Below are 24,237 nucleotides of genomic sequence, written 5' to 3' on the forward strand. Positions count from 1 at the left end.
GCTCAATCTTAATGACCAAAGGACAATACAGATTAAAAGCATGATGAGCTAAAAATGATGGTGACGATGTGGAGCAACTGGAATTCTGCAAGGAAGTAAAAATGGCACATCCACTTTGGAAAACTGGTAGTATCAACTAAGCTGATCATAAACACTATGACCCAGCAATTCTCCTAGGTATAGACACAAAGAGAATATACACGTATGTCCCAAAAGAGAAGAACAAGCATAGTCACAAAAGCTTTTAGTCATGGCTCAAAACTGGAAACAATCCAAATGTCCTTCGATAGTATAAAGGATAAACAAATTATGGTACATTCAGTCAAAGAAAAACTTCACAGCAATGAAAATGAGCTAATTACTGATAACATGAAACACGAAGTTATATCTCTCAAAACATAACATGAAGGAAAAAAGCCTGAGAGACGAGTTCATACTGTATGATTCCGATTTATAGGAAGTTCAAAACAGACTAAAGTAATTAATGATATTAAAGTGATAAAGTAATTAATGATGTTAAAAGTCAGGTGAGCTATGGTGTTGACACTTGCAGAGAAGAGGGACAGTGCCCATGAAGGGACAAGGGCTCCTGGGATGCTGTGGAGTGTCTGTTTCTGGGTCTGAGAAGTGACTCTGTAAGTGGTGGTTCCTTTGTGACCATTAGGCTGTACCATTATGATTTATTTTCTGAATATACATGAAGCTTCAATTTGAAAGTATTCAAGAAAAAGAGACAGCAATAAATCAAAAGATGGGAGGAAGGAAGAAAGGTCCAGCTCTGGGTCTGAGAGCAGCAGAGACTGTAAAAGCCCACCAGGTAACTGGTAATAACCACCACCCACCCCCCCTGCCCCAAAAGAAAAAGTGGTGGAGTGAGTGAGGATGTCAAAATGTGCAGCCTCGGCCATGATTCCCCAAGTTCAGGTGTAATCCAGGATTAGTGCATACTAACAAGAGCAGAGGAGTACATGGGCTGAGACAGAGCATCTCCCACCCATCTGCATGGGTGACCCATGACCACATCACCTCTCTCCACTGAGAAAGATGAAAAACTTGAAACAAGTCATCTGTGTCAAACTTTCCAACAACCCAGCATAGTGGGGGCTTGGGTTAAGTTTTAGGAAATAAATAAGATCTCTTCCTCCTCTCCCCTCCATCCTTTCTTCTCATAGTTTCTTTCCAGTCATCACCCTCGAAGCAGTGGAGGGATGACTAAAGCAATCTGTTTGATATCCTCAAGAACAGCCTTACGGGTAAAAAGCAGCACTTAAAATTCCCCTAAAATTTGCTCTTGCATACTGAAATGAACATACATCAGGAGCCTGCCCCTCCCCTCCCAGAGACCGCTGTTAAAAGTTCACTACACCTTTCTGGACTTTTTTAGTCTTTCTGGAATATTTTTTGCCAGAGTGTTGGTCTTTTTGTGTGTCCATCTTAGCAAAGTTCTGTGATACGTTCCATTTGTTTGATGAAAAACTTGACTACATGTTCTTCTAAGCACCTGAAACAGCAAAATACAGCATATGTAGGAATCATTTCACGATTTTGTTAATTGTGTTAATTGGGTTCTGTTGTATTTGCTGGGTAAACAGAAATCTTGTGGGTAGAGGCTGGGATTTACCAACTTCTACGACCCTAAATCCCACATTGCACTGCCTATAGTAGGAACTCGAAGTGTTCTTTGTTGGTGTTGTTTACAGAGCTCCTGAGGCTTGAATTTTACACATTTATCTTATTGATATAACTCACATACATGGTAATGCATTGATTCAAAGTGCACAATTCTAAGTTTTGGTGAATGTTTACAATTGTGTAAAATACCACCAAAATTAAAATATAAATATATGCATCTCCCCCAAAAGCTCCCTGTGTCTCTTTGCACTCAATATCCAACCCCCAACTCTGGCATCTGGCAACCACTGCTCTGCTCTCTGTCACAATAGTAGCCTTTTCTAGATGTCATATATGGGTAATTACATAGTATATACCATTTTGTGTCTCTTTTTTTCACTTAGCACAATGCTTTTGAGATTCTCCCATGTGGTTGCACGTGTCAGTAATTTGTTACAATTGCTACACATCCTCACCAACACATTTTGTAAACCTTATTAATTGTAAATTAAAAGATGCTTGCTCTTTGGAAGACAAGGTACGACAAATGCAGACAGCATATTAAAAAGCAGAGACATTACTTTGCCAACAAAGGTCTGTATAGTCAAAGCTATGGTTTTTCCAGGAGTCATGTATAGATGTGAGAGTTGGACCATAAAGAAGGCTGAATGACAAAGAATTGATCCTTTTGAACCGTGGTGTTGAAGAAGACTCTTGAGAGCCCCTTGGACTGCAAGGAGATCCAACCAGTCTATCCTGAAGGAGATCATACCTGAATATTCATTGGAAGGACTAATGCTGAAGCTGAAGCTCCATTAAACTTTGGCCACCTGATGCGAAGAGCTGATTCACTGGGAAAGACCCTGATGCTGGGAAAAGATCGAAGGCAGGAAGGCAGGAGGAGAAGGAGACGACAAAGGACGAGATGGTTGGATGGCAACACTGACTCAATGGACATGAGTTTGAACAAGCTCCAGGAGATGGCGAAGGACAGGGAAGCCTGGTGTGCTGCAGTCCGTGGGGTTGCAAAGAGTCGGACATGACTAAGTGACTTTCACTTTCACACGTAGTGAATCCAGAGCAGTTTTTATTCTGAGAATAATTATCTCCACTACTAAGACATGATGTTTCTATGGACTCTACCCAATCAATCCTCATCTAATGTAGTGTCTCTGTATTCTGGTTTGCGGGAACATCGAGTAGTCCCAGTTCTGTGGAAGAAAGACCCAGAAATTGTTCAGGCGACGGGCTGAGCTGGGCGACTGGAGCTGACACACGATCGCCACAATATGTAAAACAGAAGCCGAGTGAGCACCTGCGTGCGGCACACGGAGCCCTACCTGGTGCTCGGTGGGGACCGAGGCGGGAGGAGGCATAAGGAGCAGGGGTGCGCATGTGGACGGTTCCTGGGCCTGCCCTGCTCTCCGCGGCTCTTTCCCCAGGCTTAGGGCCTTCGCGTGCACGTGTCCATTCTTTCTCTTCCTTCTTCTGTGCAGGCCCGTCCGTTACCTGTAAATTCCAGCCTCTTTGCCCTCCCCGAGTCCTGACTTCTATCTCCCCAGCTCAGAGAGCCGGACTTCGCGTGGGTCTCCCTGTCCCTGAACTGTGGCCTAGAAACTCTCTCCAGCATTAGCTGGAGCAGTTGCGGGGCTCACCTTATTTCTCTTCTCTCAGGGATTACTGAACTGAGGGCCTTGTTGTTCAGTGTCTAAAAGCTATGCTTCACGCGTTTGTCCGTTTTCAGTCGTTAACGGCAGGAGCGTTTCACAGAGTTAATCTTTCGTAAACAGACTTGAGTTTTATTTTGTTCATTTTTTATCCCCGCCTAAGTAATTTGCATCATTTATAAATACTAATGAATGAAGGATGGAATAAATGATGTTAAGCTCTACCAATTCTTTGGTCCTTCAGTATTTATTCTTCACTTTATTCCATCACACTCACAGCAGCAATTCTCAATCCTTTTTGGTTGACAATCTGTACTAACTATTTAATATAATTATTGGTAAAACAGTCAAAGAAATTTAAAACAACAGAAATAAGTCAGTATTGATCACAGCACAATCACTACTTCAGTATCAGAATCTCTTTTCAGGTCTATAAAAGCAGCCACTATTCACTTATTCCCTTTCAGTACACTATTGTTGTCTTGGTAAGAACCATCTATTTCCCTGGCTGCAATAAAGCTGTAATTTCTTTAAGGCGTTAGTGTGCTAGAATTGTGGGTGATTAGAAAAAAAATTAAACCTTCCTATGACAATGGTGATATGTGCATATTGTCCAGTTCGGGGAAAGATAAGAAGTTTAAAAGATTAAGAAAACAATCCATTCCTACCACCCAAAGACAACACTACACTTTCCAGGCTCCTTACTGCATACCTGTGAAGCCAGGATGAGAGAAGGTGCAGCCCCAGTGTGAACGGAGCACTGCCCAAGTGTGTCTCACTGGTGCACTTGCTTGTATAACTGTTCATGACAGGATGTCATGGGCCTGGAATCTCAGAAAGAGCAATGAAGATGTACCACCTTCCTAATCAACAGCACATGTTCATGCAGTTCTCAGGTGAGGGCCAGTGCAATGATCAAGAGTGTCCATTCCTGTGTTCAAGGTTAACAGTCCTGGGTTCTGCCACTTAATAGTTCTGATTTTGGATGAGTCACTTGACTAGTTGAATCCACTTTCTCCTCGATAAACTGAGATTGGTAACAGCACCTTCTTCTTAAGACGCTTGTGAGGATTAAATATTATGCTCCACAAGAAGTAGTTAATGCTGCCTGGCCTACAGTAGGCTTTTATTAACATTTGGTTTTAATATATGCACATTGATAATATATTAACAGTTTAAAATAAGAGCTGTCATTTCTTGAGCCCTAACACTCCTAGATGCCTTTATAGAATATTTTATACAATCCTTAAAATAATCCAGTGAGGTATTATCCCTATTTACAGATAGGAAAACTGATGGTCAGAGGGAGGGGTTATGTGACTTACTCAAGGTCATACCACAAGTTAAGAGGTAGAATCAGACTTTGAACCCAGAAGTCTGATTTCTGCTTACTCTGAACCGCTCTAATAATCTCTAAAGCAGCACACACTAAATGTTAGCATACTAAATGTTGACATTGATCACCCCGAGTCTGCATGATAGGTCTCATAAAAACTAAGATATTGCATAGCATTTTCAAACTGTAATTTCCCCAGGATTCTGGGGTTCCCCAGAACTCAGTTAGAAAATTCCTGAGGCAGTTCACTGTTAAGAGTTCTAATTGCTAGAAAGTTCCTGCCTGAATCAGCTCAGAATAAGTTTCACTCCTCTTCCACATTGGTGAGTTTTGAAATGTAGGTCACAGCTTAACAGTCTTTTGTGAAGTTTTTGTTACGTGAATGTGTATATGTGCTGGGTCACAATATAAAATACATTTCTTACCATGGATCACAGTCAGAAAGGTTAAAAGACACTGTTCTATGTGACTATTCTTCAGATATTTGAAGGCAGCGGTCATAACCTATCTCCTAAAAACTAATCATCTTCTCCACAAGGGACCTCTTCACTTCTGCAATACACTTGTAACATGGGGATTCCTCCCTTCACTGCACTGGGCACCACCTTCTCACCCTGTCACCAGATTCATCTGGGTCTGTCCTCAAACTGCCTTTGGGATAACTTCCTTGGCCACTCTCTCTTGGGAAGCACCACTCCTGTCTCTCTAGCCCCATCTGACTCTGCTTTATTTTCCTGAAAGCTCATTTCACTATCCACATCATATTTTATATGTAATATATAAAATATTTTTTGTTTATGATCTTCTTCAATAAGACATTCATCACTGAATCCCCAGACTGTTTCCTGGCACACAGCAATTGATCAGTAAATATTTGTGGCTTGAATGAATGGATGAATAATAGGAAAAGACACATTTTATTTAGAATGAATGGGCTTCCCTTGTGGCTCAGTTGGCAAAGAATTCGCCTCCAATGTGGGAGACCTGGGTTCGATCCCTGGGTTGGCAAGACCTCCTGAAGAACGGAAAGGTTACCCACTCCAGTATTCTGGCCTGGAGAATTCCATGGACCGAATAGCCCATGGGGTTGTAGAGAGTCGGACATGACTGAGTGACTTTCACTTCACTTCTTCATCTAGAATGAATACAGATGTACTCATAATACAACTCTTTCCATCAGGAGCTACATTCTTTAAAGATTTAACTCACATGACTACAACTATAGGCATGTTTTCATTCTACCATCTCTGTTTTAAAAAAAACCTTTCCATCTGAGCCACCGGGGAAGCCCCATTTATCTTATAGTATTACATATTTCATACATTTAAATGTGTATATTACTGTACAAGTATACCAATATATACTACAAGTATATACAGTGTATACTATTATATATATTGGTACAAGTATACCAATATATACTACAAGTATATACAGTGTATACTATTATATATATTGGTAGAAATATACAAATATATACTAGTATATCATGTATTCTGTTACTTTTTATGTAATTTTATGGGGTTTACATGAGTAGTTTTGATTATATGAGATTTTTATTGATTCAGTTATAATGCTATAGTGCATCTTGGAATATTTTACATTTTTCTAAGCACTCTCAGGTAAATAATCCATTTGATATTTTTCTCTAGCTGAGAAAAGTGTTTCTAAGAGCTGGAAGAAACTTTAGGAGCTGGCTAGTGCCCGAATTCAATTCCTGGGTTGGGAAAATCCCTTGGAGAAGGAAATGGCAACCCATTCCAGTATTCTTGCCTGGAGGATTCAATGAACAGAGGAGCCTGGCAGGCTACAGTCCATGGGGTCACAGGAGTCGGACTCGACCTAGACACTAAACCACCACCACCACCACCAGTGATCTCTAGATTCCAATCACACCCTTTCGTTTAACAGATGAGTAAACCAAGGCGCCCAGAAAGAGGAGGGACGCCTAAGGAGATGGAGTGGACCTGGGATTAGAATTTAGCTATTTGCCGTCCACCTGCTGCCAGATGCCCCCAAATGTTTGTACACTCGCCTGGACTGAGGCGGGTGAATCAGTAGTCCACACCCCTCACAGGAGCTCCACGGGGAAGGCATGCCCTGGTTATTATCGCCACTTTTCAGGTGGGGACTCTGAGGGCAACCTCCAGGTAGGGGAACTTCCAACAGTGGTTTCTTCAGGCTCTCGCGGTACCACCTAGCTTGGCATCGGAATCACGCACGCGGTAGGCGGGGATCTCAGTCGGCGTCTAATGCAGTGCGCCGTGTCCTCCTCCCCACGACCCCGGCATTCGCCCCCCCAAAAGGGACGGCTTCCTACCTCGTCTGTCCCCTTGGGCTGAATCTGGCCGGCGGCCTCCTTGTCGCTATGGCAACCACAAGCCTAGCGTTCTAGCTTCCACCCTCTGCCCGCTTCCTGATGATCTCGAGCCAATGGTGTCCTTCGTTTCTTTAGCGTGAAAAGCTGTTGGCCAATGATCAGAGGCATTTCAAAAACCGCTGGGAAGCGGCCAGAATTTGGGGGCTCAGGTTAACTAAGGCAGGATGGGTGTGGAAACAATACGGGCTTATCTAGACAACCCCCTAAATCTCGTGATAGACCCAAAGCCTTAGAATTTTGCTCACCCAGAAACCCTGCTTCAAGGAATAAAGCTAAAAGAACTAACATTCACTGAAGCCCTCTTTATGATAGTCAAAGAAAAAAGACTGATAATGGGTAACAATATACAGGGCCAGCCGTGGAGTGTTCCATGGGCAACCAGTGATCTTGTCATTCCCCTACTTAGAACCCTCCAAGGGTTCCCCTTTAAACTTAAGGTGAAATCCAAACATCTTCATGTCCCCGGCCCGGCCCTCTGATCTCAGCTCCTCCCTCCCACGCCCCCAATAAAATCTCGCACCTGCCACGCTGTCCTTTGGGCAGCTGCTACAATTCTGTCAACCTCGATCCACTGTTGGGCGTTCTCTCTGAGCTCACAGCTCAGATGCAGATGCAGATGTCAGCGTCTGCATCACAACTGCCTCTTTCTCACGGTCGAGGTCTCTGTCCAAATAGCAAGTCTTCATCTGTGAAACAGGCGTGAGCCCAGCGTCTCACTCACTGGGTTGTTGAGAGGATCTGGAATGAAATGTGAAAAAGCGAAGCTCCCTGTACCTGTTAATTATTTTAAAAATACATTTTATTTTTCAAAAAAATAATTTTTAGTTGAAGGATAGTTGCTGTATGTTACAGGTGTGCAGTATAGTGATTCACGATTTTTAAAGGCTGTACCCCATTATACTTCTTATAAAATGTCGGCTAGATTGTTCAATATATTGAACAATATATCAGTTCAATAACAAGGATATATTGTTCAATATATCCATGAAGCAGAACTATTACAGTGGTACATTACAGAAGCATTTATCAAGTGCTAGGCTTATGGGAGGACTTTAAGTATTGCTATTGGAAGCACTGATGCTGAAGCTGAAGCTCCAATTCTTTGGTCACCTGATGCGCAGAGCTGACTCATTTGAAAAGACAATGATGCTGGGAAAGATCGAAGTGGGAGTGGGGGGAGTGGACGACAGAGGATGAGATGGTTGAATGGCATCACCGACTCATCGGACATGAGTTTGAACAGGCTCCGGGAGCTGGCGATGGACAGGGAGGCCTGGCGTGCTGCAGGCCATGGGGTCGCAAAGAGCCGGACACGACTGAGCGACAGAACTGAACTGAGATGCGGATGTTACCGGGAGGGTGTAGTGTGCTGCCAACAGGTGTTCCAGGAGGGCAGGCAAGGAGAGACGTTTTTTGCCTCGCGGCTTTGGGGGGGAACCGGGCCTTGAAGGATGTGTAGGATTTGAATACCTGGTGAGATCGTGGGGTGGGGGAACAGCAGGAGCAAAGCCCAGGAGAGGGCTCCGAGGGTAAAGGCGGGGGGGGGTGCGGGGAACACCCGGGCAGGCTGCCCACCTATAAGGGCAGTTGCAGTGAGCATGTCACCCGGAGCCTTCCAGACCCAGCCCGACGTCCTCCCTGTGACCGCTAGAGGGACCCCTCTCCGGGTGAGCTCTGGGCTCCAGCAGGGCACCGCCTCCCCAGGGCTCGCCCCCTACGCGTCCAGCGAGCTCTGAGTGCCAGCCAATCAATGACCGAGGGCTGTCCCGCCCGCCTCCTCCTCGAAGCCACTCGCCGGCGCCAGATGCCCGTCAGCTTTTGACTGACAGGTGGCCTGGCAAATCGAGTCGCGGCCTCGGAAAGCCCAACACGGCAGCCGCTCCGCATCTCTGGAGTCGGGGAAGGAATTTAGGAGGGCTGTACCTCCGGCTTGCTCGAGGAATCCAAGTCGTGCCTCGGAAACCTCTGATCTGTGGGCCTTAGCGGAAACGCCGCCGGTGAGTAGTGATTTAGACTTAAGGCGGGTTTGGTGATGGGGTTGAATTCAGCCTTCGGTTTCAGGAAAAGCCAAGGCGTTTGTGATCCTCTGACGTCCCCAGTATACACATCTTCCTTCTTGCTGTCACCAGCCTTGTCAGTTTGGGTCTTGTTGGCTCAGAATGCTGCCTTTTTTTTTTTTTTTTTCCGCATTGAGAAAAGGGCCATGGGTTTGCCTTAATAAAGGCGATGACAGGCTTGACCAAATCAGGAACTGAAATGGAGTGACTTAGTCAAAATTGTGCCTGTAAACACCGGCTCGGGCTTCCAAGGGACAGCAGATAGTGCAGTTAGCAGGTGGATGACGAGGGCAGGGGTAGGGGTGGGGGACGCATTCTTGGTCCGTGCTGGCCACTGGAAGTCATTTCCAGCGCATTGGGTGGGGACTGAAGAGGGTAACCCTTTCGTGAACCAAAGCCCAGGAAAGGGAAAGCGCTTACCCTGTAACTGGCACTCAGCAACCAGAAGCTGAACCGGCAGGTGGTGGGAAAGGGCGTGTGTGAATTCTTTCTTTCAGTTCAGTTCAGCCGCTCAGTCGTGTCCGGCTCTTTGCGACCCCATGAGCCGCAGCACGCCAGGCCTCCCTGTCCATCACCAACTCCCAGAGTTCATCCAAACCCACGTCCATCGAATGGGTGATGCCATCCAACCATCTCATTAGATAGAGCCAAATTATAATACAGACCCTACTCTTAGCAGCCAAGACCGATGGTTCTCTAATCTAGGAAACCTACTTTGTGGGTTGGTGAAATAATTCTCAGATGAGGACTAGGAGGTGGAGTGAAAGCCATCCCTTAGTGGATTTGTCTTTCCCTTTTTGAGTCAGTGACCCCCGTGCTCAGGGATGGCTGTGTGGGCCTCAAACTTGAGGGGTGGTGAGCAACACAGAGTTGGTTTGCTTGCCTCTGGGGCACACGTTAGACCTGGAAAAGTGTTTTGCAGTCTGGAAAAGAAAGTCACTAGGAAAAAAATGTGTGCCTTATAAGGGAAGACAACTTACATAGAATCCTCCAAGGCTTTCAGTCCAAAATGCTACCTAGCTGAAGGGGGAGTTTTCTATCTCTGTGGGCCCTGATGCCTCAGAGGCCTGGGGGTTCCTGAGGCGCGAGAGGGAAGCTGCTTTTTAAAAGATAATTAAATGCGAGCAACCGCAGCCACCACAAAGGAAAGCAAATACAGAAACCCACCTGAAGAGACCAGCTGATCTGAAGGAGGTTAGCAGGTCTGGATTCCCATCACCCCCTTGGCACATCCTATGGCTTCTCTGACGTGCTGTGGGTGGGGCTGGCTCTATGGGTTTTATCTCTAGAGTTGTAGTGGGTGAGGCCTGAGTAAGCCATTCCCTTCTCGACTGTGAAGCTGCCCTGGTGGACCGGGTGCTTCACTGGCCTGTCTAGAGCCAGTCAGTAGGTGTGTATGGAGGTCACCATGCCAGGCTCTAGGCTAGATCTTGGGAGGCAGCAATTGAACAGGGGATTCAGCAAACAGCTTCCCAGAGTTTTTGCTTCAGCGCCCCTTCACCTCCAGGCTGAAGACACTAGGAGTGTCTCAGAGGTTGGAGGAGTCACTCTTCCTTTCTAAGGCATAAAAGTATGGTGAAGAATAATTATACTTTTCACAAGATTACAAACATTCATAGGGCTTTACAGTCAGGGACGTCTGGTTATGGGATTTGAGTTATAAACTTGTCTGATAAGTATATTTCAGGTATATATATATATATATATATATATATATATATATACTGATTATATAACCTTGTCTAGAGGCAGCAGCAGTCATTAACTTTGAGGCTCTTTGACAAAGTGAGCCTGGGTTAAATGGTCTTTGTGCTGCCCTCGGCTTGAGCCCTGCATCTGATGTCTCCTAGACACTGAATGCAGTGTCAGTCCTATATCATAGGACTGTGCTGTTCACTCCAGGAGCCAGAATTCCTGGGCCTGGGGCTAGAAAACAGAGGGAACTGGAGGCTACTGGTAGGATGGTGGTGGTTTAGTCACTAAGTCATGCCCAACTCTTTGCAACCCCGTGAACTGTAGCCCAAAAGGCTCCTCTGTCCATGGGAATTTCCAGGCAAGAATACTGGAGTGGGTAGCCATAGGAGGCATCTTTCTGATGCCTTGAAGCACATCAGAAACTTTGTCTGTTTGGAATGTAGTAAACCCTCAAACATTTGTTGCTTGAGACAAAGAAAGGTATATTCATAGGTAAATTCAATAAACTGGTAAGAATAAAATTAATACTAATTATAACTGACATTCATTGACCATTTGCTGTGACCACATGCATTTTGTATGCATTATTTCACCAAATTCTCACAACCCATGGACATGGAATATCCATATTTCATAGGAGGAGAAAGTTGCTAAAAAGTTAAATGACTTGGCCAAGGTGAAACAGATAAGCATGTGACAGGTCAAAAGTAATGTAAAATATTTTTATATTAATATAACAGACTTTGTAAGTAGAAAACTAATTTGTATGCTTCTTTTTATTTTTTTTTTATACATGAACCTCAAAGAAACCCTAAGCACTTGTGGGTGTTTTGGCCATGCTCCCCAAAACACTAGGGGTGTACTTTCTCTTTCTTCTTTATTTGGTAGAAAAGCTTGAGATGCCCTGAAAATGTCAGTCCAATGAAGTTAATGGGAATTTCCATCATTGCTGGTTTTACTTGAGGCCATATTATTACCCCTGCTCTGCAGATGAGGCAGCTGAGACTCCCAGAGGCAAAACGATCTGGTCCCTGAGGTCTTCTGCCTGCTGGTCCGACGTTATATCACCCTAGGCAGACCCTCGGAGCAGGCCAGTTTGTCCCTTTTCCATAGAGATAACTTTTCTTCTCATTCCATTTTTCTAAGTCAGAATGCAGATGGTTTGTTTTTTATGGCAGTGGAATTTTTTTCTTTTCTTTTTTGGAATCCTAGAGAAGTAGATACAGGCAGTGTTCTTCTTCTGTAGGGGAACCTATGGAAAGGTAGCATTTAAATTAGGATATGGTGGAAGGAGGGCTTCCCTTGTGGCTTAGATGGTGAAGAATCTGCCTGCAATGCAGGAGATTCCAGTTCAATCCCGAGGTCAGGAAGATACCCTGAAGAAGGAAATGGCAACCCTCTCCAGTATTCTTGCTTGGAGAATTCCATGGACAGGGGAGCCTGGCAGGCTACAGTCCATGGGGTCGCAAAGAGTCGGACATGACTGAGCAACTAACACACACACACACACACACACACACACACACACACATATGATAGAAGGAAGGAAGTGAAGGAGAAGAGGAAAGGGGATTTTAAAGGACTGGGGAAGATGGTTTTGAGGTAGGTGAGCCATATCTTTATTAAGTGGCCAAAGGCACAATGTAATTTTTTAAATGGCCTCACTTCTCATGGCAGTTTGTGTTTTGTCCTGATGGTAATCTCTTCTCAGGTAACAAATCCGGCTCAATGTTTCACTGTACCTGCATTTTTAATGTTCTTCCCCTCCTGCTAGGGCACCACGAGAATCAGGAAACGCGTCCCCATCTGTCTGCCTGAGAAGAAACTTAGGAACTGGCACGTCTCTGAGTGAAGATGAGGAAAAGGCTGTAAATTGGCCAAAAGAGCCTTGAAGTACTCTTTCCACGTGAGAAGGCGACGGCTGGTGGAAGGAGGTGAACCCCGCCAGGAATGATGGCTTAGCAGCAGCTCCAGATCCAGGCCGGCTGGTCTGTGCCCTGAGCCCGCCATGGACGGAGCTCACGGTGCAGCCCTGCAGCTCCAGCAGCTCCTGCCCACAAGCAGTGCCAACCCCGCGAGAGAGGCTTCCTTCTCCTACAAGGCAAGAGCTTTTATTTTTTTTTTTAGGTTTGGAATTTTATATTTTCTAATGAGACAGTCATACGGGGCAGTATTGGCTAACAGATACATCCAGGGTCTGTGTGCTTATCACTGGCAGAAACAGGCAGCCCCTCCATGCATACAAGAGAATGTGTAATCAAAAGAAATGTTCACTGAAATACATAAAAAGGAATTCATTCCCCCTAAGAAGGTTTGACTTAAAACAAAATCACCGGCTCAGTTACTTGGAGCCAACCTTTGTTCCTGTTTCTGTAAATTTCCTTCCTGTCTCTTTCCTGTATTCCAAATTTGAGGTCAAAGAGTTTTGTATCTTGGTTGTTTTTCTTAACCTTGTTGATGGACTATTCCCCTATGTCACTGAGTGGTGGTTGGAAGCATGCTTTCTGAATGATTGCCCAATCTGTTGAGCTGCTGCATCAAAATTTGTGGGACAGAACCTCCTATTGTTGGCTGTTTAGATTGTTTCTAATCTGGGGTGACTGCAGATGCTACTGTGAACATCCCAGACTGCATGCCCCTTTGCTATCTCTAAGAATTGGGTAACTCTGAGAGAGGCAGTTTCTCCCCAGGTAGCAAGGTCACAAATGCCAGAGCATCGAAAATACGGAAAATAAGAAACTAGAGTTCATATAATTAGACTTGTGGTGAATGGAAGCCAAATAGACAAACACAGAATCTAAGAAGACATAGAACATGCTCCCTCCACCCTTCATTCCGCTGCTGCTGCTGCTAAGTCGCTTCAGTCGTGTCTGACTCTATGCTACCCCATAGACAGCGGCCCACCAGGCTCCCCATCCCTGGGATTCTCCAGGCAAGAACACTGAAGTGGGTCGCCATTTCCTTCTCCAGTGCATGAAAGTGAAAAGTGAAATTGAAGTCGCTCAGTTGTCTAGGGCAGCATAAATCAACGAAGAAGCACCTAGCCCAGCACTAGGCATGCAGGAGGGATTTGACTCACTGCTTGACTCAGAAATATCTCGTGGTAACAAACAGCAACAGGTGAAGATGCACAGACCAGAGGAAGGAGAAGTTAACTCCACCTGGGGGTTGGGAAAGGGGTTTCTAAAGGGAAGCTCGCTCTTTCCTCCTCGGTTTTGTTCAGGCTCTTTTGGTTGCAAGAAATAAAAGACATTTCAGAGAAGTTTAAGCAAAAGCAAAAATTAATATAAGGCTACCTGGTAGCTCATAGAACCCAAGGGCAGGAAGGGCAGTGAGGCTTGAAAGATGCCAGAACTCTTAAGCCCACCTTCCAAGGAGGGAGGATCTGATTGGCCCAGCTTGGGTCAGGTGTCTACATTGGTCCAATCAGTAGTGGCCAGGGGTGGAGTCCTCCAGCAAACAGGATTTTTGCTTGCTGTGGGCTTGAGACTGGGTGGATTGCGCCTGTGTTGTCTCTTGCCTTTGGGGAAACCATTAAGAGGACACAAGTCCACCTTGATCAGCGGGATGACCTCAGAAACAAGAGTGTGCCCTGAGGGTGGTCTGTGAAAGAGACCAGCAGGCTGAACTGCTGATGACTAGCATCCCCAGGGGTCTCTGATTCTGGAAGCTTTACCTCAAACTGCAAGAGTTGGACCTCAGTTTCTTCTGTGTAGCAAGTAGGAATTTCAGCTGACCTATATGCATAACTATATGCATGCCTGTGCTGGGTGGGACAGGAGCAATTTGGGTCATTGAGATGGCTCTTCCCGAAAGGAGTTTAGGAGGGAGGCGGGGAAAACATTCCCATAAGTAGCTACCCTTCAGGACAGAATTTGGTACAAAAAGAGAGATACAGTAGAGTGTTAAAGCACAGGCTTGGCAATCTGGGAGACCTGGCTTCCAGCCCCAGTTCTATCACTTTGTGGTATTACATGTGCATGCTTAGTCACCCAGTCATGTCTGACTCTGTGCAACCCCATGGACTGTAGCCTGCCAGGCTCCTCTGTCCATGGGATTCTCCAGGCAAGAATAATGGAGTGGGTTGCCATGCCCTCCTCCACGGGATCTTCCCAACCCAGGGATCGAACCCAGGTCTCCTGCATTGAAGGCGGATTCTTTACCATCTGAGCCACCAGGAAAGCCCTTGTGGTATTATATCATGGGGAAACTCATGTAATTCCTTCACATATCCGTATTAAGTTCATCCTATAGGCTTCCCTGGTGGCTCAGAGGTTAAAGCGTCTTCCTGCAATGTGGGAGACCTGGGTTCAATCCCTGGGTCGGGAAGATCCCTGGAGAAGGAAATGACAACCGACTCCAGTATTTTTGCCTGGAGAATCCCATGGACGGAGGAGCCTGGTGGGCTATATACAGTCCACAGGGTCGCAAAGAGTCAGACACGACTGAGTGACTTCACTTTCCTTTCATAGGGTGGTTATGAAAATGACCTGGATTTACAGATTAGGAAACTGGAAACAGCCCGCACCATTCCCTGTTTTCTGCCTGTGGAAATCCTACCCACCCTTCTAGCTCCAACTCAAATATCACCTTATCCATGAAGCCTTTGTCAGTCTTCCTGGCAGGAAAATATCGGTCCTTTATCTATACTTTTATAACCAATTTACAGTTACTATGGTCATCATAATAACAGCAGCTAACATTAGCTGTGTTTGCTATAGCAGGGACTGTTCATTCTCTATAACTCCCAGAAGGTAGGTACTTCTATTTCCTCATTTTACAAATGAGGAAACTGACACACAGAAATTAGTTAACTGGCCAAAGACCACAATTACTTGGTTGTAAAACTGGGATTTGAATCAAGTCTGTGTGCTGCCAGAGCCCTTGGTTTTATCCACCACTTCCTGCTGCCTGGACTTCCCTGGTAGCTCAGCTGGTAAAGAATCTGCCTGCAATGCAGGAGACCCCAGCTTGATTCCTGGGTTGGGAAGACTTTCTGGAGAAGGGATAGGCTACCCACTCTAGTATTCTTGCCTGGAGAACCCCATGGACAGAGAGGAGCCTGGCGGACTGCAGTCCATGGGGTCGCAAAGAGTCAGGCACGACTGAATGACTTTCACACACACTTCCTCCTGCCTATGTTGTGCCAGGCACTCCGTGAGGCCCCTTCTCTCCCTGATACTGTTTAGTAAGGATTGAAATGGCAGCGGAGAAGGTAATGCTTCACTTGCTGGGGAAGGTAAACGTCAGGGAGCTGGCTTGAAGCCAGGTCACAGGTGTTGCCGGGATGTCAGCCGGTCTGCTGTGTCCGTTGCATTTGAGTGTGAGTGGCTCAGACAGTAGAGAATCCGCCTGCAAAGAGGGAGACCTGGGTTTGATTCCTGAATCAGAAAGATCCCCTGGAGAAGGGAATGGCAGCCCACGTCAGTATTCTGGCCTGGAGAATTCCACGGACAAAAGAGCTACAGTCCATGGGATCCAAAGAGTGGGACACAACTGAGAGATTAACACTCTGACACTTTCAACCCTCAGAGCAAGCTAGAAGGCAGTTTATACTTACTGTTAGCATTTCAAGCTCAAGGGACTATGGGAGATCAGCTTAAATAGCAGGCAGTGACAGTCTTGTCACCATAGTACAGTAAGTCCCCTCCCTACGAACTTTCGAGTTGTGAACTTTCAAAGATGCAAGCATGCCTCTGTGTGCCAGCTGTTGTCCTGTACTCTTCAAGGTACTACACTGTAAGATTAAAGATGTTTTCTTTATTTTTTATGTTTGTTGGTTTTTTATGTACTATCTGTATGAAAAGTTTCATAAACCTATTACAATACAGTACCATATAGCCAATTGTGTTAATTGGGTACCCAGGCTCACTTTGTTGGACTTACAAATGAGTTAGACTTATAAACGTACTTGTGTGTAGGGGACTTACAGAATTTAAATAGAGGCTCTTGTTGGCAGATGTGAAGAAGACATTAAAAGAGGAGGTCTGAGCTGAGGTTTCACTCCGACACTAATATCCAGGGTATCGTGTCTCTGTGACCTTTGGCTGCTTTTCTGAGAATAGTTTCTTTTCTTTCAGAGTTATAGCTGGCGAAAGATCAGTTCTTGGATCAGAGCATATCAAGGCCAGAAGGTTCCTTAGAGGTGTTGCTAATAATAATAACGATAAAAAATGAAAATTATAAAAATAATAGCAGCAGCTAGAATTGTTTTAATATTGATTACCTGTCGAGTGATGTTTAAGCATGTGCCTTATAACATGATATTCCTAAGGGTTTACAGTCAGCTCCATTTTTCAGAGGGGATGCTGAGGCTCAGAGAGTTAAGGCGATTCTTTTGAAGTCACACAGCCGTCAGTGACAGAGGCAGTAACCCCAGTCCAGGTCTGCTGGTCTTCAAAGTCTGTATTGGTAAGCTGAAGCAGAGAGGAAAGAGACTTTGGGTTTGCTGGTCCTTCCTCTTCATCTTTGGGTCTACTGGAGCCATGGCTAGAACCTGCCCCTTGGTGGAAGCACCGAGGTTTCAATCCGCACCTTTAGTTTTCATAGCATGCAGAATCACTGATCCCAAGGTCAAATCCCTGTTCAGGGTTAGCCATTCACATGTACTTATGAGCACTTAACACTTTGAATAACTTCAGTGAAAACCCTTGGGGTGGTTCTTCAGCCAAAAGCAGAGCCTGATGTGTTGAGAAAGCTCTTAGTGGTGTTCAGAGATGAAGGCCCCCGGCCCTGTCCTCTTCCCTCCCTGCCAGCAGACCTGGACGCTACCATTTCACAGTTTCCAATGCTGAGGTTGGAGGAGGAACTTAATGTCAGGTGCCCTGCTGATTGGCACCTCCACTCTGGATCGCCCTCCACCGGGCCCTTGAGGGCGGCTAGTAGATGTGTGTTCAAATTGTGTAACCCCTGGGCCGCTGGCGACTTCCTTGCTTGACTTTAATTCTCTTGAAGTTGAGCCAGTCACCATTTCACAAGGCTTTGGGGCGTAATTAGGGTTGAGGAAGCCCTTTGAAACACTCGGATGAAAGGGTGTTAAGTAATATTGCTGTTACTAACCATGTCTGTCTGTAGCCACTTGTTAGGGGTGGAGATTCATATGCTTGTGGAAATGACTTTTAAAAGTAACCTCAGCTGCCTGTGTCATCAGTGGGAATGTAGCACTTACCAGGTGGGGAACTTTTTTTTTTTTTTTTGCCACCTTTGAAGTCCTGCAACCTCAGAGAACACAGTGGGAGACAGCGTGGAGGAGTGCTTCTCATCAAGAGACCGGAAGTCATCCTGCAGTCCTCACCTCGGGCAGCTTATTTCACTTCTCTGAGCCTTCCTTTGTTCATTGCTAAAATTCTTCAAGCCTGTGTGCTAAAACAGGACTCAGAGTAATACCCACTTCATAAGGTTATTTGTGGCTCAAAGGTCATGTGTAGAAAGGACTCAGTGCCATGCCTGACATATATACATATATAATATGTATAACTGTTCCATAAATAGCAGCCTTTATTATTTTTAATTTATTTTATTGAAGTATAGTTGAATTACAATGTTGTGTTAATTTCTGTTGTACAGCAAAGTTGTTCAGTTACACATTATATATTTATATGTATAAATATATGTATATACATACACAACTATATATATATATATATATATATATATATACACACACATTCTTTTTTTTTTTATTTTTGAGTGATTTTTATTAAAAATATACATCAAAATAGTATTTAATGGACTCCAATGCTTTCTACCACTACCATCTCTCTCTCTCTCTCTTTTTTTTATTGCCATATAGTTGCTTTACACTTATAGATGCTTTAGATCACCACAGGGTACTGAGTTCCCTGTGCTATATAGTAGGTTCTCATTACTTATCTATTTTATACATAGTAGATACACACACATTCTTTTTCGTATTCTTTTCTACAGGATATTGAATATAGTTTTCTGTGCTATACAGTAGGACCTTCTTTATCCATTCCATATAAAATAGTGGCCTCTGCTAATTCCAAACTCTGAGTCCAAACTCCCAGTCCATCCCTCTGCCACACCACCCCGGCCCTCTGCTGTTGGCAGTCACAAGTCCGTCTTCGGTGTCTGCTTGTGTTTTGTAGATAAGGTCATTGGTGTCATACCTTAAATTCTACATATAAGTGACATCATATGGTGATTTTTCTTTTTCTTTCTTAACTTACTTAGTGTGATCTTCTCTAGCTGCGTCCCTGTTGCTGCACATGTGGCGTTATTTCTTTCTTTGTTATGGCTGAGTAGTATTCCATATCTTTGATGCCATGTCTTTATCCAGTCTTCTGTTGATGGACATTCAGGTTGTTTCCATGTCTCAGCTATTATAAATAGTGGTACAGTGAACATTGGGATGCATGTGTCTTTTCAGATTAGAGTTTTATCCAGGTATATGCCCAGGAATGGGATTGCTTTGATCATATGGTAACTCTGTTTTTAGTTTTTTAAGGAGCCTCCACAGTTTTCTATAGTGACTACATTTTCATTCCCATCAACAGTGTAGGAGGGTTCCCTTTTCTCCACATCTTTTCCAGCATTTATTATTTGTAGACTTTTTAATGATGGTCATTCTGATTGGTGTGAGGTGATACCTTGTTATAGTTTTGATTTGCCTTTATCTGATAATTAGTGACACTGAGCATCTTTTCATGTGCCTGTTGGCCATCATATTGTTATGTCTTCTTTGGAGAAATGTCTGCTTAGATCTTCTCATTTTTTGATTGGGTTGTCTGGGGTTTTTTGTGAATTGAGTTATATGAGATGTTTGTTTATTTTGGAAATTAATCCAGCCTTCATTAGTATAGTAACCTTTTAACCTTGATGTTGATGTTTAGTCTGGTTTATCCTTGTTAGTTTCACAATTTTCATTTCCAGGTTTCACACCTCCACAGCCTCCTCCCTGAGACAGCACTGACTTGTCTGCTTGGCCACAGCCGCTTATGTCCCCTCTTCATCTCTTTACTGTGCCTTGGCAAGTTGTTAACAACACTGTCAACCTAAATAAACCTATGGAGGAATAATCAAGCAAAAAGAGTTCATTTGGAATTCAAGAACTGCAGTCCAGGGCACACAGATTCAAGTATCAATTCAAACAGTAAAAGTCAAGGGCTTTTAAAGGTGAAGGGAGGCTGGCGTTACAAGGGATTTTCATTGGAGTTAGAGACAGAAGCTAGTTGTGGCTAAGCATGATTGAGCTCTAAGGCCATCACTAGGGGGGAAGTCATTACTGTGACAAGTTGCATGTGGGCTTGCAGAGTGCTTGGAACATTTGTGGTTCGGCCTGGTTCAGAAGGTCATGGTTGCATCCCGTGAGGATGAATGTAAGGTCCATCTCCTTAATGGCCTCACAGCCCCATTTTAAAACCCTCTGACTTAAATGACTCCATTTTGTGTCATATTTCATAGCACATTCTCCAACATCCATGTAGACTTAGTCTTTTCAGAGAACTGCTTGGTCTCCCTGGTAAAAATAATATAGTGACTACCAGTTATAGGTCGAACCATATGAATCTTCCACCTTTGTAGGTCAAAACTGGTTGGATATCAGCCATTTCATATGGTTCACCCTAATTCTAAGTTGCTGTGTTAAGTGTTTCTTCCAAACAATCTCAAGAAGTTTCTGCACCAGCTCTGGCAGAGGAGCACCACCCTCCCACCCTGCAGAGCAGAGAGGAACCGAGGTTCAGTGACGCAGATCCCCCCATCCTGCCTACCCTGAGCCTGCAAGTGTGTGGCCCACACCTGCCCTCTGAACAGCCCCAGCCAGGTCTCGGTTTCTGCACAACTCCTGCAGCCTGTTTCGGCTCTCCTGTGTCCCCCACTAAGGTTTAGATAAAGCAGCTTTGAGATGTTATTGGAGCAGGAACCAGTCTCCTGCCTGCCCAAGGCAGTTCATGCAAAATTATTGCCAGTTTATAACAATTTGCTCATTAGCATAGGTAAACTGAGTTATTAGACTACCTGTCTGGCCCCAAGATTTTGCCTCTTAGGAAGTTAAGTTTCTTGCTTTCAATCCTAAGAGCCAAACACAGACTGAAGGACTTCCTTTGAAGTCCTCAAACTTGACCCTCCAAGGAAACAATGTATTTTCTCACACTCCCTTTTAGTAGACATCTAAAACTTAAACCTTTTCATTACAAATTTAAATATCTGCAAAGCATATAGCTCCTGGTGCATTTAAATTCTGTTTTTTTTAAAAAACTCTTATATACGCTTAACTAAAGCCCCCAAATATAAAGACCACTCGATACCTACCATCCGTCTTCCGAAAAAACTCTTCTTTAACAGTTGGAAATTTTACATCTTTCCTTTTCCTCCGTGAATCTGTATTTCCCTTCCATTTCCCCCACAGAATATTATCCCCAAAATGTGTGTCAACTTAAAAATTCACAGTGCAAGAGTTGTGAGTTTAAGTTTTATTCGGAGACCTTTCTGAGGACTGTAGACCAGGACACAGCTTCTCAGTAGCCCTGAGAAAGCTGTTCTGGAGAGGTAGGGGGAGTAACCAGTTTATATGTGATTTTTTTACTAGGAAACACATGCAGTAAAGCATACATCTGGGTAAAAGATTACTGCTAGTCACAAAAAATCTCAAATTAATGCTTTTAGTGCTTTTTATTTTTATGTGTGGGAAGATGCAAGAATCTGGGTTCACTGAATTTTTTTCTGAGGTATGCATTTAACTCTCTAAGGGGCCTGTTTGTCCAAACACAGCTCATCCTATTGTTGGCTTAATGTTGATCAGCAACTGCAGCAGACTGAAGCTTAATCCTTGTAGAATTGGGTGGTGAGCAAAAACACTCTTTGTTCTGCTTTGTTTACGTGTGTCTGTCTTTTAACACTTAAAATTTTATGGAGATAACCTATCAAGAAAGAGTGTAGAGTATGTAACCAAATTTCGTTTAAAAAATTTTCCTTTGACATAAGGTTCATAGGTTTTGATTCAATACAGAATTCTTTATATAATTGAATAAAGCAATTGATTAATGCAGTATAAGTTTTATCATCATTTTTGAGCAAAAAATAACATTGTTTAGAAAAATATATCTGAATGAGAAAAATAGGACTTTATTTTCAATATTTAAGATGCATATTACTAACTGGTAGAATGAGATAGAATTTAGCATCCATTCTGTTGCAAGCTTTGGTTATCATGGCTAGAAGAGCTTCTGTACATACCCGGAATGGAAGAAGTGTAGTGAATCACTGAATTCTTTCAACTCCTTCCGAATTTTGTGCTAAAAATCAGGTAGTGATAAACTCTTTTTATTGACCTATCAGTTAACAGTATGTTTAGGGCCTCATTCATTTTTGTTCACAATGACATACTGCTGCTGCTGCTGCTAAGTCGCTTCAGTCGTGTCTGACTCTGCGCGACCCCATAGACGGCAGCCCACCAGGCTCCCCCGTCCCTGGGATTCTCCAGGCAAGAACAGTGGAGTGGGGTGCCATTTCCTTCTCCAGAATGACATATCGGACACACTTAATTTAAAAAGGGGTTTGTTTTTACTTTTACAGTTTCCATGAAGTTTACCAAAAAAGCACTATCAATATGCTAGTAACTTTTTTCACTTAGGGCACCTTGCATTAACCTGATCTATTCAGAAAAGATTGGGGAAATTGAAATATTATTAATTTAACTATACCTTTGCCCTTACTGTATTGTAAAACATATTCACACATGTATTTTAACTATATAGACTTCTCTAGTGTCTCAGTGGTAAAGAATTCACCTGCTGATGCAGGAGATGCAGGTTCGATCCCTGGTCTGGCAAGATTCCCTGGAGAAGGAAACAGCAACCCACTTCCGTATTCTTGCCTGGAGAAACCCATAGACAGAGGAGCCCGGCATGCAACAGTCCATGAGATCACAAAAGAGTTGGATACAACTTAGCGACTGAGCACCAACAATATATATTTTAACTATAGAATATAGTTCAAATATTTACTATAAATATTAGTACATGTATTTTGATTATAAATACTTTATACTTTGCCTGAATATATTTTTGTGGTCAAAACTTAGAACCGTGGATATATCCTAGTTAACAAAGCTAGTCTTTATTGTCCAAACATCAGTTAAATCAGACTCTTTGATTTCAGAATATCCTAACAAGGGCCAGAGTATCCTATTCTAATGTCTGTCATACCTTCACAGAAATATGTATGAGAGAGGAAGAGGAAGCAATTCCAAGAATTAGCATTTATCACTAAATAAATCTCCCAGGAAACAAAATTTCGGAATTCCCCTTGGTTTCTTAGTGGTTTTACAACTTGTGTCAGTGTACCAGCGTCAGATTCTGTGTGAGTGAGAGACAGGCCTTTCTTTGTTAAACTGGGAAGAAGCTATTGAGAAAAGTGAGAAAGGGAAGCTATAGGAAGCCAGCAAAAAGCCAGGATGGAAATGAGGATCTGGTGGCTGAATCCCTTACAATGATCAGTATCAGCAAAACCTTTGTATAAGAAGGCCTCTAGGGCCCCCAGTCTGAAGGGTATGGCCTTCTAAACTTTGCCATCCTGATTTCTCTTTTAGAAACAGTCATAATGACTTAGAGTCTCCCTATTATCTCCAAGCCCCAAACCAAACTGTATGAGATAGAAAAGCCCCCTCCCAGTCCAGTCAGCCCACCCCTTAAGCCTTATCCCTCTACACTCAGTTTCCTTCTGTCCTTGCTAGAAGATAGTCCCAGCTACATAGAAACCCTCATTGGTCCTCAAGCTCTCACACACACGTCCCCCTTTACATCTCAGTACCTTTGAGCCCATTTCCCCCTGGATCATATCCCTCCACATCACCTTCTTTCCATCCCTCAAAGGTGCCATGCTCATTGCCACCATACGGGCTTCCCACAGGATGTGGAATGGCTTTCTCCACCTCACCGCCACCAGTCTAGATCTTCAGATCTCCTTGTGAAACTGTTCTTCAGAGGGGCTTCCCTGACTTCCCTTAACCCTGTGTCTCTCACACACTAAATCAGGCCTCTGTGCTTCTCTAGGTAGCTCTAACTGAAGTGTGATTAATAATAATCAGGTGTTTAATATGCGTGACCTGAGGACAGGGACAGTGCATGGCATACACTAGGCACTGATTAAGTGAAGAAGTGTCTGGAATGCTATTCTTCCCTTCTCTGTAAAATGGCTGTATTCTGCACTAGCCTCAGGAGCCTTTGAGTCAAGAACTGATTCCCTAGTCCTTGATAATAGCTACTAATTACCAAATACCTATCCTGTGTCAGGCATTGTTCCAGAGCTTTATATATTACATAGTTTGACCTAACAGTTGAGAGCATGGGCTCTAATGTCAGACTAGACTACCCAGGTTCCAGTTCTGCTTCATCAACTTACCACCTTCCTCTGTTCCTCAGCTTCTTTCAGTTCAGTTCAGTCGCTCAGTCATGTCCAACTCTTTGCAACCCCATGGACTGCAGCACGCCAGGCCTCCCTGTCCACCACCAACTCCCGTAGTTTACT

At 44.0% G+C, this 24,237-nt stretch overlaps 2 protein-coding genes across 7 annotated transcripts in view; one reads left to right on the forward strand and one right to left on the reverse strand.

Moving 5' to 3' along the window:
- The window catches only part of STPG1 (sperm tail PG-rich repeat containing 1), a 59,535-nt gene extending 51,944 nt beyond the window's left edge, over positions 1-7,591 (reverse strand). The window contains exons 1-3 of one of the 5 annotated variants that reach the window (XM_070458929.1): positions 7,515-7,591; positions 6,935-7,078; positions 1,367-1,501 (exon numbers count right to left, since the gene is read on the reverse strand). In XM_070458929.1, coding sequence (XP_070315030.1) covers positions 1,367-1,433 — 67 coding nt within the window. In that variant the 5' untranslated portion in view covers positions 1,434-1,501; positions 6,935-7,078; positions 7,515-7,591. The other 4 variants (XM_070458930.1, XM_070458934.1, XM_070458931.1 and 1 more) reach the window with 4 other exon arrangements.
- A 5,021-nt stretch (positions 7,592-12,612) lies between these two features.
- NIPAL3 (NIPA like domain containing 3) overlaps positions 12,613-24,237 on the forward strand; it is a 49,023-nt gene continuing 37,398 nt past the window's right edge. For both annotated transcript variants that reach the window (XM_020902055.2, XM_020902058.2), the window contains exon 1: positions 12,613-12,847. In XM_020902055.2, the coding sequence (XP_020757714.1) occupies positions 12,755-12,847 (93 nt within the window). In that variant the 5' untranslated portion in view covers positions 12,613-12,754. The remainder of the gene's footprint in view (positions 12,848-24,237) is intronic.

The sequence above is a fragment of the Odocoileus virginianus genome, chromosome 30, assembly GCF_023699985.2.
Source record: "Odocoileus virginianus isolate 20LAN1187 ecotype Illinois chromosome 30, Ovbor_1.2, whole genome shotgun sequence".
Lineage (NCBI taxonomy): Eukaryota > Metazoa > Chordata > Mammalia > Artiodactyla > Cervidae > Odocoileus > Odocoileus virginianus.